General features: G+C 37.7%; 2 protein-coding genes and 1 pseudogene across 2 annotated transcripts; 1 reads left to right on the top strand and 2 right to left on the bottom strand.

The window, feature by feature from the left end:
* Positions 1-694: 694 nt before the first annotated feature.
* LOC107905738 (probable galactinol--sucrose galactosyltransferase 2) lies at positions 695-4,931 on the bottom strand (annotated as a pseudogene).
* A 2,326-nt stretch (positions 4,932-7,257) lies between these two features.
* Positions 7,258-9,096, top strand: LOC107905736 (ATP-dependent 6-phosphofructokinase 2). Its single transcript, XM_016832463.2, has 2 exons — positions 7,258-7,994; positions 8,115-9,096. The coding sequence occupies exons 1-2, from the start codon at positions 7,362-7,364 to the stop codon at positions 8,949-8,951; spliced, it is 1,470 nt and encodes a 489-aa protein (XP_016687952.1). The 5' UTR covers positions 7,258-7,361; the 3' UTR covers positions 8,952-9,096.
* A 1,687-nt stretch (positions 9,097-10,783) lies between these two features.
* On the bottom strand, positions 10,784-13,890 carry LOC107905737 (farnesyl pyrophosphate synthase 1-like). Its single transcript, NM_001326961.2, has 12 exons — positions 13,592-13,890; positions 13,466-13,490; positions 13,253-13,368; positions 13,029-13,115; positions 12,820-12,936; positions 12,654-12,742; positions 12,402-12,453; positions 11,892-11,987; positions 11,518-11,562; positions 11,330-11,419; positions 11,173-11,244; positions 10,784-11,075 (listed from the first exon to the last, which is right to left on the bottom strand). The coding sequence occupies exons 1-12, from the start codon at positions 13,700-13,702 to the stop codon at positions 10,947-10,949; spliced, it is 1,029 nt and encodes a 342-aa protein (NP_001313890.2). The 5' UTR covers positions 13,703-13,890; the 3' UTR covers positions 10,784-10,946.
* Positions 13,891-14,312: the final 422 nt, after the last annotated feature.

Here is a 14,312-nt window from a genome sequence, read left to right as displayed (position 1 = left end):
GGCATGTTTAAGTTAATGTTTGAATGAACATGAAATAGGCAAAATAGATTGAATTTAGTATGTTTATAAATTGGATTTGAATGATGTTTTATTGATAGGATTTGATGATATAATTGTGGTACCTATGAGGGTACATTGGTTAGACAACTAAGATGATTATTTTAATATTTTTTTAAAAAAAAAATTCCTGAGTTTCTGAATTAGTCCCGACTTGTTTTTAACACGTATATTGGGCCTCGAGGGCTCAAAAAAGGAACAATATGTATGAGTTTGATTATTTTTGACTTGAATATTATATGATATGAAATGATTGAAATTATGTCTGTTTGATAGGTAATACTCTGTAACCCTATTCCGGCGACGAATGTGGGTTAGGGGTGTTACATCCTTGTCAGGGTTAGAGCTGAAAATATGTGTTTTCTGTTTTTCTCTTCAAGATCGATCTATTTTTCAAAATTAAAAAAAAAAGTCTAATTTCTTAATTAATTTTTAAAACCAGCCTTTTTAGTTAAGTTGCCTGTCCAAGAGTGTTGTTAATTAAAGTTAATTTCTTTTATATGGGATTTTCACTCTTTGATATTCATAATAACTTCAGTTAAACTTGAATTTGAATATAAATATAAATTTGATATATATGAACTATAAATCCTAAAAAATCTAATGAAAATTAATTTGATATATGCATGAGAATGAATTGAATTATTTGTCACCTTAAAAAAGTGAGTATGATAAAATTAATATAAATAATAATTGATTTTAATGTTATAAGTCAAAATTACAAAATTAGTAATTAAAAACAAAATATTAATGGTAAATATGAAGTTATAAAAGAGAGAGAGAGAGAGTTAGTAACAGATGGCGATGTCCCAAGATGAGTTATGTGTGGGAGGGATGGTTATGGTAAGAAGATTGAGTTGATCATTGAAGTTAAAATCCTCATCTTTCAAGTTAATGGAGCAAGAGATGGGCTTGCAATTAGAGTATGCACCGAAGCAACCAGCTCCTCTTCCCTTTCACATGTATTATATATTTACTACGTCCTGAAGAATCAGTGGCAGTGGAGTCCTAAACACACTCCAGGGCTCCCCCTGAATTGTACATGTTCATTAATCCAATCGCTGCAAACTCGATTCCTTCACAGTAAACCTGCGATTCGCCCCACTTGTTGGTATTTATAAAATCATTAATTATTATTAGAAATATTTTTATGTAAATTTAATGCAAAGGTATGAACGCAAGACCTTTATAGGAGATACAGTGAACACATCACATTCTAAAGGTTTTAATGCAACATTCAATGACCCTTCCATCCGCTATCGAGAAACACCACCTGACAGTCGGTTTTTTTTACCACATGTTCATCAATCATCAAATGAAATGATATTCTTCTATAAAATTAGAAGAAGAAGAAAATTCAGCATACCTGTTTTGAAGGAAAAGACTGCGCATTCGCCGGTCCATAGCAGCCCTATGACCTCCTCCAAATACTCGACGCAAGCTGGAGAGACCTGTCCTGAGAGCTCGGAGCTAGTAACCATTTGGAATGCCTTGTTTGTGGAAGGCACTGGCCAACTTCCTTGGCAATTGAAGATGCCAATGACTCCAGTACATTTGTTCAAGTTCCATATTTTTAGAAGACTACAAACAAACAAACATCCAAATAAGGAATCGACCAATTTTATGCATTACTCAGAGAGACTCGAACACACTATACCTCTTCCCATCCGTGACCGGATCGGTGAATAAACAATCTCGAGATGGTCTTCCAGGGTATTTAGCTCTTAGTACTGATCCATCAGGAAGTACAAGCCTCTGCAGTATCTTGAAATCATGCCGTCCAGGTTTATCACTGTTAATAAAAAGGTTACATGCATACATACATGCAATAAATAAGATGTGGTCAGGCTCAGTGGTTTGCATATTTATTTGTGAGCCAAAAACAGAAACATGGGGCAGGGAAGCAAGCAGGAATATTGTAATGCTATCTCTCAATTCTCAAGGACATATTCCAAAGCATGTGGACTGGTTTTCTTATGATCCTTGCCTTGAGCAAATGGAACAGTACTGGAAAATCATTGGAGGTTACGTATGTTGGCTGTCTTTTCTTTTGTCAGCATCATCGTATCATTTGCAACATGTTTTATATACATGTATAGCTAACTAGATTAATTAATTACACAGTTAAACCATAAAAAAAAGCACACTTTGCCAGACATAAACTCCACAGCCTCCCACTGCTCTCGGCTGCATCATGGAGACTCTACAAGGTTTTTAAGAAGATTATCAGAATACCATGTGAGAGAGACCTTTATAAAAATAAAGATAAAAAGAAGGATGTCATGCCATACATAAAACATGTCCCAGTCTGGGACAACCAATTCACCATGAAGAATGCTGTTAAAAGCCACAGCAGCTACATGTCGAGCCCATGTTGTAGGCTCTTTTGGGTAGAAGTCATCAGAGGCTCGTGAGACAGCACTTTGTTTTAAACTGCAGCAACAAAATCAGAGCTGGATGATTTTTTTTTCCTCTTGTTTGCCTAAAGAAAATAGACAACTCGGTGAGCTTTAGGAAAGCACAAGTTACTGGTAAATGGAGTCTGTGTCTGAGCCATGCAGCAAATTATGCTGTTGTCACTGAAGTTGGCAGCTATGGACCCTTCAAGTGCTTGTTGAAATCGTCTTGTAAGCGAGACTCGACCACCTAAACCTGCAGAGATGGTTTCTAGTATGTTCTGAGCATCAACTTTGACCCCATCCACATCTTGTGAAGCAAGGTACCCGTGTAGATCATCATAAAACTGAGATATTTTATCTGGATCAACCAAACAAATACCATACTTCCCCATTGAATCCATTGATATATCCCTCATATTTGCTAAATATACTGGTGAGAGTATAGGGTATCGCAATTTCGGATCATAATTTTTAGTTGCCACTGCATTTGGAACCAAGCCACCCCAACACCCCAGCAGTGCATGCCAAACATAAACATACCTGACAAATCAGAAAAAAACACATAGGAAGATGAAAATCTCCTTCAGTTGTCATATACTATACTATACTATACTATACCATACTATACTATACTAGTGAAAGGTCTCGAAAAAGCTTACTTTAGGTCAAAAGTCCTAATATCTGAAATAAATTCTTTAAGATCACTGGGCGTCTTGCTGTTAGCTTCGTTCGCTATTCTCCGGAATTTCTTATTTTCCTTAATGTTAGCCAATCTGCTACGAAACCCGAAATTTGGAGGGAAAGTGGGATATTGAGCATGAGCATATATAAATACGTAATATATATATGTTGCTTTAATGATTAGATAGAAGGAAAGGAGGCAGAGGCAGAGTGAGCTTACTGTAACCCGTCAACAAATGGTTCCCCTTGTTCCAGAAACTCATTAATGGTATCTTGCCACCCATCATCTATTAGTAGAAACCTTGCAGGTGTCCCTCCCTGGGATAAACTCATTAGCCCATCTTTAATTCCTTGGGGATTAACGTCAGAGTAGAATGCATCCCATGTGCACCAACCAAACCAATCTAGCATTCCTGGCGTCTGCACTTCAAAAACCACAACATATTTCCGTTTTTTTTTTCACTCTGTTAGCCTCAGCTGAAAATTAAAAGAAAGCTCCTTGGCTAGTGTTAGTTTATCTCTAGACAATGGTAGGCCAAATACTTGCCTGTTTGGTTTCTCGGAGGGCAAAGGTTCCAAACTGCTTCTCCAGAATCCTGGTACATTTATATGAATAGTTCAAATCAAATCATGATCATATTAAGCCTATTTGCTACATTTATATGAACTCCAGCAGTTGGTAAACACTTAACGGTTTCCTCAGAGAGCTGACCTACATCATAGAATCCTTCACCAAATCAAATGGATGGTCTCCATAATTCACAAAAACTGCTTTCGGGGATTCTGATGTAACAACTGCAGGATCACCTATTAAAGAAAGAAAAAAGAAATCATGGATCCGTAAGGTCATCATGATAGAACTGTAGCTAGAGAATCAATAAAAAATCAACTAGTGGTCATACATGGAGAAAAAAGTAAAAATAATAAAAATAATGATACTAGCCGCTTTCAACACAAAACTCTAGTTCATCTGATGAGTTGCCTTGCAAACTGCTCCTAAAATTGCCATCTAGAACAGGCAAGAAAATTATATAAGTAGATTGGCTAGAAGTTGGTCCTCGCCTTGCTTCCAAGAGCAGCATCTGAGTTTCAAGAGGAATGTCACTTGCTGAACTTCCAGTCCGGGGTATCATCCACCAAAGTTTAAATCTAAACAAGCAGAGTAGCCTCACATCCCTTTATGTAACATGACATGAAAGAATGACAGAATTAGATAATAATCCGAAATAAACAAAGAAAAATTTAGATTTTGTATTAGTAAATTAATAAAGAAGGAAAGGAAATCCGAAAATTTATTAAGATGAGTGGTTACTTAATGACTCCGAGCTTGAAAACATGTCGGGAGGTCGCGTGAGGGGAGGTAGCACCAACAAAAGCGGAGGTATCCGTTAATGGCATGACTACGATGTTTTCTGGGACATCTTTCAAGGCCTCCTTGCCATTAATACTGAGGTTCCTATCTTTTAGAAGTGGTCTTGTTGCAAGCAACATGTGCTGTCTCCATTTCTGGTTCCGGGTGAGAAACAATGACCTATGGGAGAAGAAATTAAACTTGTCTTGGCTTAAGTTATTACTACTGGGCGCAAAGGGAGTGCAGAAAGTAGAAATATTGGGTAGTAGAGACAAGACATTAGCGGCGGCGGTGGTGGTGGTGGTGTGAACTAGCTGAGTCACCCTGCGCATGCTTCTTCCGGTAGTTAAAAACCGTTAAGAAGGAACTAGTTGATTAATGTACTACTATAGTATTATATAGTATTTATTTTGTGGGGGTAATACTGGAGTTTGGAGAGCAGACGAGAGGGAGGATATTGATATATGTATATATATACATAAATACATATATATTTAATGTGAGATAAGATGGGTGACACTTGGTTGTTCGTAGTTGATAGAAAAGCAAGAGGATTAGATTAGATTAAGACATTAGGCCGTCCTTTCCCTTTCCTTTCTCTCACTCATTTGCCTTTTCTACTTTCTTCTCTTCGCTTGCCACGTCCACATCAACATTGCTCACTTTTTGTTAATTTCATCACTCATATTTGTACTAGTAAAAATATTTTTTTTTACTTTTATAATCTTAGGAATGGCGATCCAAATATTCTAATAAATTGCGTGTATGTATGTAGGATATATTCTCATATATTATATCATCGCAACATTCTTGTCACATTGGTTGATGATTGCAATATGGTACTATTACTATTCCGATGATTACGATCAAACATATCTTCAGATAAGGGAACCGTAGTACTGATGCTTTGACAAACCAACTTAAGAAGCAGACTTCATATAAGTGCCGCTCCAGTAACTTCAATAATTTTAATGCTTTTGTTCATGTTTGTAATGAGCCTCCAGAGGCTTTTGATGCTACTTTGAAGCTCTTGCTTTATCTTGTGCTGTTAAGAAGGCATTTGAGAAGGGGTTTTTCAGAGTCGTTCTAAAGTCGGATTGTGCTTTTGTTGTTAATAAGTTTAATAATCGTGCTCTGGATTTATCTTTTGATAGTCATTTGTTGTTTTAGCTTAAGGCCGCAAGTAGCAAGGCTTAAATTCCGAACACGTGACACTGGGACCTTCACAGAAAGCTCTAACCCTTGTCTGGTTGTAGCCAATGACAAAATGAAAGTCCAAATAGTCATTGACTTTCAAATCATCCACCAAGCCAGGATCTATTGCTCGGTTGGGTCTGATATGTCCACAAACATAATTAAATGGCGTTGCCTTAACCAATGATCCGATCACCATATTCTGTCTTGTTCTCGCTATTACACCACACAGACACGCAAAAACTTGGTTTACAATTATTTATATTAACTGATGATGATAACGCGGGTGACTGAAAAAAGGAAAGCTTAATTTACCAGTAGTCATGATCGCGGCTGGACTCCAGTTGCGCTTAAAAGTCCTCAAAAGACCAGCAACCCTAGAAAAGTGAGGGCAACACAACGTGGGGGGCACTGCTCCATGAACAGCAACTATGATGTCCACTCCAGGTGCGTTAATGTCAGGCTGTGAACATTGTCACACAGATATATATAGAAAATGTTGTTCTTCCGATATTAAGATCCTTTGGCATTAGCCTCATAAAAAAAGAACTTGCACTACAAACCTCAATGACCTCTGCTGTAATAGTGTTAGGTCCTTGACGTGAGAATGGTGACATTGATGGAGCAGGTTTTGTATTCAGTTTTGCCTTTGAGGATAAAAGATTCTAGTAATTTATACCAATAACCAGTTTGCAATTGCAGTTGCTGCTCACCGTTTCATGCAAAATAGAACTCTGTTTAATCTTGAATAAATAGATAAATAGATAGACATCAATTTAATTCAAATATGTTACTTTTGAAGGAAGGGAAATGTAGCAGAAAAAATAAGAATCTATACCAAGAAGAGTTCTATTTTTGAACAACTTCTAATTATTGATTAAGGGAAGATAAGCTAAGCTACTTGATTGGTCGAAGGTAGGACCTATAAGCGAAATTCATTAACGACGATGGAGTCAAACTTTGGTACTACCATTACCATTATTATATATGGATTGATAAATGGCTATTACTTTAAAAAATTTACTTCTTAATTACTAATAAATTCCCAAAAATGAAAATGTTAAAACTTCTAATTCCAAAATAATCAAACAACGCTTAGCTTAGCTTAGCTTGCAGTCACAACTTCTGCGTGGTATGCATGGAAACTATAATTTCAGTTCTCTTTTGACAGGCTCTGTTCTTGTGTACTGCATCTCATCTGCATGGTGCACGCAAGCAAGGCCCAGCAATTGTTGCATCATTGCGTAGTATCTTAGACTTCAGTTCCTCCATTTGAATCTGATTCAATTAAGCATAGTGAAGCGGTCGGTTCAAGTCTTTTGTCTTTCACAGCAATTTATATTTTTGGATAAATTTAATAAGCGTAGCCGAGGCCCAACCCAAGTGAACAGTATTCTATTAAAGTTCTAGATTCTAGAAATTAAAAAAAAAAGTCCAGGTAGCTACAAGTGGCACCAAAAGATCGCCACGTGTGGAGAATGTAACATGCCACACACGCATAGACAAGAATGACCATGATGCATAAATTCAAAGGTAAAATAAAACAAAAACATCTGTGTTTCCTTCATTCGTCTTGCATACGTAGGAGCATATGTACACTTTTCACAACATCGTTTTTTTAAAGTAGAACACACTACACCTACCCGTCTGAATCTGTTGCCAACACCATCTCATCCGCTATGGCTAATTTATCGCAGCCCGAAGCCACCAATCTCGCCGCCGGTCAAAACCCACCACCGGAACAGCAACTTCAGGATCGCCTTGACGATCATGCCTTTTCATTCTCTCCTATAACCCTCAAAAAGCTGCCTCATCTGAGCGACTACCTGCAAGACCTCCGACCTGCTGGCCCCAATCCACTCGATCATAATCCATTTTTTCATCCTTCGGACGGGTTCTACGTAAACACGTCCGACATAGTTCTCCGGCAAGTCGCCTGCCGCCTCTCTCCCTCTGGAACCATTGCTTCTCCTTCTCACCACTTGGCATATATCAGAGCAGGTCCCCGCAAACAGATTTTCTTTGACCATTGTGCCACCAGGGCTGCTATCGTCACGTGTGGAGGACTCTGTCCTGGGATGAATACTGTTATAAGGGAGCTGGTTGTTGGTCTTTGGGACCTCTATGGGGTGCGCCAAATTTACGGTATAAAAGCTGGCTACCGTGGTTTCTATTCCATTCACCCTATTGAGCTCAATCCTAAGATGGTGCATAACTGGCATAGGAGGGGTGGAACTGTGCTTGAAACATCTAGGGGTGGCTTTGACCTCACAAAGATCGTGGATGCTATTGAGAACCACGGCTTTAATCAGGTTTGTTTGTTGTCTGCCGATTATGTGTATACATATATTAGTTTCTAAAGTAATTGGATGGATTTCTCGTCTTAATTGATAATAAATTTGTCTAATTCAAGTTAGTTGAATATATTGTAGGTTTACATTATAGGCGGAGATGGCACAATGCGTGGTGCTGTCAAAATATTTGAGGAGGTTCGGCGACGGAAACTGAAAGTAGGAGTTACCGGTATTCCAAAAACAGTTGACAACGATGTCGGTATAATTGATAGGTCATTTGGATTCCAGACAGCTGTAGAAATGGCAGAGCAAGCAATCCATGCAGCTCATGTGGAGGCCGAGAGTGCAGTGAATGGAATCGGCTTAGTGAAGCTAATGGGTCGAAGCACAGGGCACATAGCCCTCCATGCAACACTGAGCAGCCGAGACGTGGACTGCTGTTTAATTCCCGAAACTGAATTTTACTTGGAAGGGAAGGGAGGGCTACTTGAATTCCTCGAACAAAGGCTGAAAGAGAGGGGGCATGCAGTGGTGGTGGTTGCTGAAGGGGCAGGGCAGGATTTGATACCCAGAACCACAGCCCAGAAAGAGGAAAGGGACGAATCCGGGAACATGGTTTTCCTAGATGTGGGTGCGTGGTTAAAGACAGAGCTGAAGAAATGGTGGGACAGGGAGCATCCACATGAGTTGTTTACGGTGAAGTACATAGATCCTACTTACATGATACGTGCGGTGCCAGCAAATGCTACGGATAACTTGTATTGTACACTCGTGGCTCACTCGGCTATCCATGGGCTCATGGCGGGGTATTCTGGATTCGTGACTGGTCCTATTAACGCAAACCATGCATATATCCCGTTGGCGGATGTGGCACAAGCTAGGAATGAAGTGAATATTAAGGACCATAAATGGGAATGGGTGAGGTCTATCACCAATCAGCCTGATTTTGTCAAGTCCAAGCAAAATTCAGCTTGATTTTATTTTATTTTTACTTATTTACTACCAATGACAGTGGCAGTGATTATTACCACTACAGCTATCTGTGTCGATATTAGTTAATAGAGTTGTATGACTACTACTACTGATACTTTGTATATCGCCACTAAACAATGCTGCAACATATCATTCTCTTCTTCTCTGCTAGGATATAGTAAGCTGTTTTAAGCTTTAAGAAAGCACTCATACTAACCAATTTTACCTCCCAAGGGTAACAAGAGCAAAAACTTCCTCAACCATTTCTGGACAACAAATTGCAACTCAGACGGCGGCATGATTGTTTAAAATTAAGATTCATTTTAAGACCTGATACCTCACTGTTGGATACATCATATTTTGAAAGAGCCCAGAGAGATTCTAGTTAATGGTTCAACAGGAGATGAAGCGCATGAGGTACATGTCATGTAAAGCAACAGGTGATGAGAACATTGTCTATATTATATACCAAGTTCAACTGAAATGAGAAGATCAGGGATACTTGAGAAGCCGTCTAATAGAGTGGGGATTCGTTTACGAGCTACCAGTCTTTTCATACCGCAGTCCTGAACCAAATGACCTGAAAAGAGATGATAACTTTGAACAATTCGATGAATCCTTCCACACAATATCAAAACGTTCTGATTAAGCTAATTACGAAGGGAGCTCAATAGTTGAATGATCCTTTGAGAGTATAACAATTTGTTCCTGAATGCCTTCTATGATACTTGCAGCCTCAGAATCCACAAGGCATTATTTAGCATTTTCTGGAAGTTCTGCAAAGAATGGCAAGAACCTTTGCAGCTTCGGGTAAAACCAAGAGACAAAAAGATATCTTAAAACCAAGACAAATAAAAAGAAAAGAAGAACCATAAAACCAGGAGTGAAGGGAAAAGAATATAGAAGAAGAAAAGAGAATAAACTAAAAACCACAAGATGTTTTTATACAAGATGAATAGTAACAAGAACAACTAAAAGCCAACAGGAGAGGAGAGGAACAGTAACAAAGTTCAAGGGCCAATCTAAAAATAAATAAAGAAATAGAAATCCCGGTGCCAAAAGAAAACCGATATATAACTCATAAAAAAATTGTAACTACACACTGTCAGCAATGCACACAGGCCAGCAAACTGATCTAACAAGAACAACTAAAAACTGCGGCAAAAAAGTGGACTCCAAAACATCTTGAAAGAAAATAATTCCTTTTCACGCTTGAAGAACGAACAATACTAGTCCAGCATACGTACCTGTAACAAAAGTGAAAAGGAAAAACGATGTATTTTTACTTCCAAAAATGAAAGATATTAGGTTATGCATACTGCCAGTAGCTGTCTTGCTAATTATATTATGAACTTTATTGTTAGGTATGATAACAAACAAAAGGGTCCCCCATTCATATTCATTTGGTCCCTTAGTTTAGGCCTTAAGCCCCTTGAGTCGTTATCTATAGGCCCTTGAATGATGAACCTAGCTATAGCAGTCTACCTTTCTGCTCTATGTCTGCAACTGGAGGTCTGGAGTCTGTACACTAATTTTATTATTGTTCACTGGAATATCAAATGACCTCCATGATTTCTTCCAACATTTAACGATAATCCAGCCGGTAGAAACTAGATCAAACGCCAACAAGTTACTGGTCTACCGGCAATTAGTAATATGGGTTTCGAGTTCATCAACACCATATCCAAGGTTAGTTTGAACTTTGATTCCTGTGTGTAAACTCATCCATCCCCCAATGTAGACTTATTAGGTATAATAACAAAAGTGATCCAAATAATCAGAATCTATAAACAGAAGAGCATGCATCCTATTTTGGCAAACTTATTCAAATTGGCTAGAGACAGAACTCTATGAAATTTATTTAAATCCGAAACCAAATGTTTGTCGGAATAGAAAACAAGAAGATGATTGATTATAAAATTTTAAGACAAACAAATGAGCATAGAACAGAAGAGTGGGAGAGGTTATCCAGCCACATTCATCTTTGGAAACTGGATTCTATTTCTGCCTCTTGTAGATCTTCCCTAAGAATGACTTCAACACTGCTTGCACTGGTTTGCTAGGATGAGCTTCAATTGAGGTTACGAGCCTCCCATAGCTCTTGCTTTCGTAGTCCTCAAATACGCCCTGTCAATACAACAATAGGAAATACCGTTAAATAAATCACAGAACATTTCCTGTTTTCTTTTTATGTTCCAAGAAGAAATCCCTAATTATATCGAACCTTGAGATTAAGCTCATTGTATAGAGCCTTCACTTTAGCAACATTGGCAGTGTCTGGTTTCCCATAGTTCTCCTGGAAGCAAAGCATAACATAAATGAGTAACCATATCAAATTTTATTAGAAATAAGACAACTGATAGAAACAGTTCCAATCTTACATATAACACTTTCTTCTGCTCCTCATTACAGATTTCCAAAGCTTTAACCACCAACCAAGAGCACTTAAAATCTTCAATATCGGTTCCAATCTGAGATTTACACAGAGCTTGAGTAAGACTTTCATTAAAACAAATGATGTGAGCTTTCTAACTTTCACCAAAAGACTTCTAGTTCCAGAGTTTCTTACCTTACCAATGGTCTCAGGATTGCCAAAGCAATCCAAATAGTCATCCTGCAGAAAAGGAAAATTCAATATTAACATACGGTATCTGACAATAAAAGAAGAGCAACCAAGAAACTAATTCCATCTGCCAAGAAAGCAGATCACAAGCACATTCTGGGAATCAAACCGTCTTGGGTACTTCTTGACTGAAACCTTCTCAATGTTCAACAGAAATCACAAATTTCTAAAAGTTCAACTAGAATAAAACCTCTGATACATTCAAACAACTAACCTATTAAATATACTCTTGGATTTAACTTTCAGTTCAAATCTATCCACTTTAATATCAGAATAAAATTGTAGAGGTTAAAAGTCTAATGAATTTGGCCAAATATTACCTGTACTTGAAAGTAGATTCCCATGTCAACAAGAATGTTCTTTACATCGATGTGGTTGTCAAGATTTTCACCAGCCATAACCAGTGCACACGCAACCTGGGTTCATTTAGGTAATATAAGAAGCAAATAACCCATACAACTATATTCTATCAAACTCTAATGTGATGATTGAATGAATTAAGAGAAAGGATCCTCTGTAAAAATATCAGCAGTAAGTGCTGCCTAAATAGATAGATGGAGCATTAGAAGCAAAATGGCTAATCTGAGAGGAGATATAGCCAATAAAGCAGCAACTAATCAATCCAGCTAACAACCTATTGATGTACATAAGCATGCATTAAGAATATTCAAGAGCAGATGCAGGGTGATAAAATGAATAATAGGCAGTAAGTGCTGCCTAAAACAATATCATTTAGAATGGCAACGATGTCCTTTATAAACACTGCAGAAAAAAAAGATTGCCAATAATTCAATGTGCATGCTTCAAGTGAAATGGAGGTTGATACTCACAGGAAGATAAAATGAATAATAGGCAGTCTTGTACTGAACAATGCGACGGTGCCTGAAAGAGATTTTTAACCAATATATAAGAAATACTATTAGAAAGAGCTGAAATGGCAGAAATTGAAACGAGGCAAAGGGTGGAACTTTCTCGCTGTTCGACCACAATATGATTAAAGGTCAGTTATCACTTGGATTATGCACGATGGTTGTACAAACTTTCGTTTCATAAAACAAATTAATTGCTAAAGATTCACTCACTGTTGCAATGAGTATTTGGATAGATCCTTTTCTCCTTCAAGTGTTGTAATCAGATCTATCATCTGTCCTGAAGCTGTTTGAAACTCCACCTGTGTAAACCAAATATCCGAAAACATTTAGTATAGTTCTTGAATGAAGAGAAATTAAGATACACACAATTCATTACCTCATTAAATAAATCTAGCAGATCCACATAGTAAGGTTTCCCACGAAAGTGATTTTTGAGAATCCTGGTGATGTGATTGCGAAGTATAACACCATCATTTACAGCAATCATACCAACCTACAAGGAGTTCAAACAAAGTTAATTGATTTTGGCAGAGGGAAAATTTAAGCAAATTATGATACGACAATAGGATCAGATTTGGTACAGACCTTCGGCAATCTAAACCAACAAGGCTGGCCACGCCGGGTGTGAGAGCTGTCCATGATGTCATCAAGAACAAGAAAATATGCCTGAAGCTGCAGTTTTTATTGCGAGAAAGCAAGCACAAGGTTTATTGTCATCTCATAATAACAGCACAACAACTAGAGGAAGCAGCACAAGTGTCTGTTATGTTAATAAGAAAGGAGAGAAAATGACAAGATTAGAGGGATACCCATTCAATACACCAACCGAGCGCACTTGTAAGAAAAATCTCATCTTGGGTCAATTTCTTTCCATCTTTCAACAGGCGGTAGCTATCAATCACAGAAAGTCCACGATTCAGTTTCCCTGAAAACAAACAAGTTGCAGCATATGAAGATCCAAGCCAAGAAACTTAGAAAAAGCTTTAAAAAATTAACAAATCATACAACGGTCGTTAAATTACCTCCAGGCACATTGTAGTCCAGCATCTGGAAGGGTAAAGGAAATCGGATGGTCAAAAAAAGAAAAATGAAAAACTATGGCGAGACAGATAAGTATAAACGGAAAGGAAGGGGAGAAAGTGGAATACCCGTTCAACCCATTGACGAGAATCATCGGTAAACTCGAAAGAAGGATCCTGAAGGAGCTCCGATTTGAGCTGGGAATACACATTGAGAAATGCTGACTTGAGATCCGCCATCAATGCAAAGCCAAGATTTGGGAAGACCCAATGTCTTTTTCGTAACAGTTTCTCTTAAGGGACGATTGAAACTGGCTTCTCTCCTCTCCTCTCCACAAAGTACAGTGAAGCAGCAAATAAGTTATTGACAAATTGCTGCAGCTGTATTTGTACTAGTATTTGAATACCGGTGATTGGTGAAAAGAGGAAAAAAAGGCCAATAAAAAAATGAGAATGAGCAATTGACTCAGACTCTGACCAACCGGTATTTTATAGGCAGAAAGAAATATGGATAGGGAACGTAAGGGCGGCCGGGCTTAGACTTCAACTTCAACTTCAACTTCAACTTGTTCCGTTAACTCTTCAGCAGCCAAAGTTTGGCAGTGTTTAAATGTCTGTACTAAGATTATTTATTAATAGTCTAATTTGGCTGATTCACGTGATATATATTGAAAAAGAATAACAGTTCAAAAATAAAATAAATACAGGAGAATATTTTTTTTGAGAATATTATTTAAACTAAATTAATTAAGAAGACTTATAGATAATATTAGATTTACGGTATATCAACTCTATGAGTGAAATGTAACAAATATATTTATTAAAAATTCATATAAATCAAATCAATGCT

This window comes from Gossypium hirsutum, chromosome D05, assembly GCF_007990345.1.
Source record: "Gossypium hirsutum isolate 1008001.06 chromosome D05, Gossypium_hirsutum_v2.1, whole genome shotgun sequence".
NCBI classification, from domain to species: domain Eukaryota; kingdom Viridiplantae; phylum Streptophyta; class Magnoliopsida; order Malvales; family Malvaceae; genus Gossypium; species Gossypium hirsutum.
The sequence above is the reverse complement of the archived record's forward strand: the minus strand, read 5'-3'. Positions and strand labels throughout refer to the sequence as shown.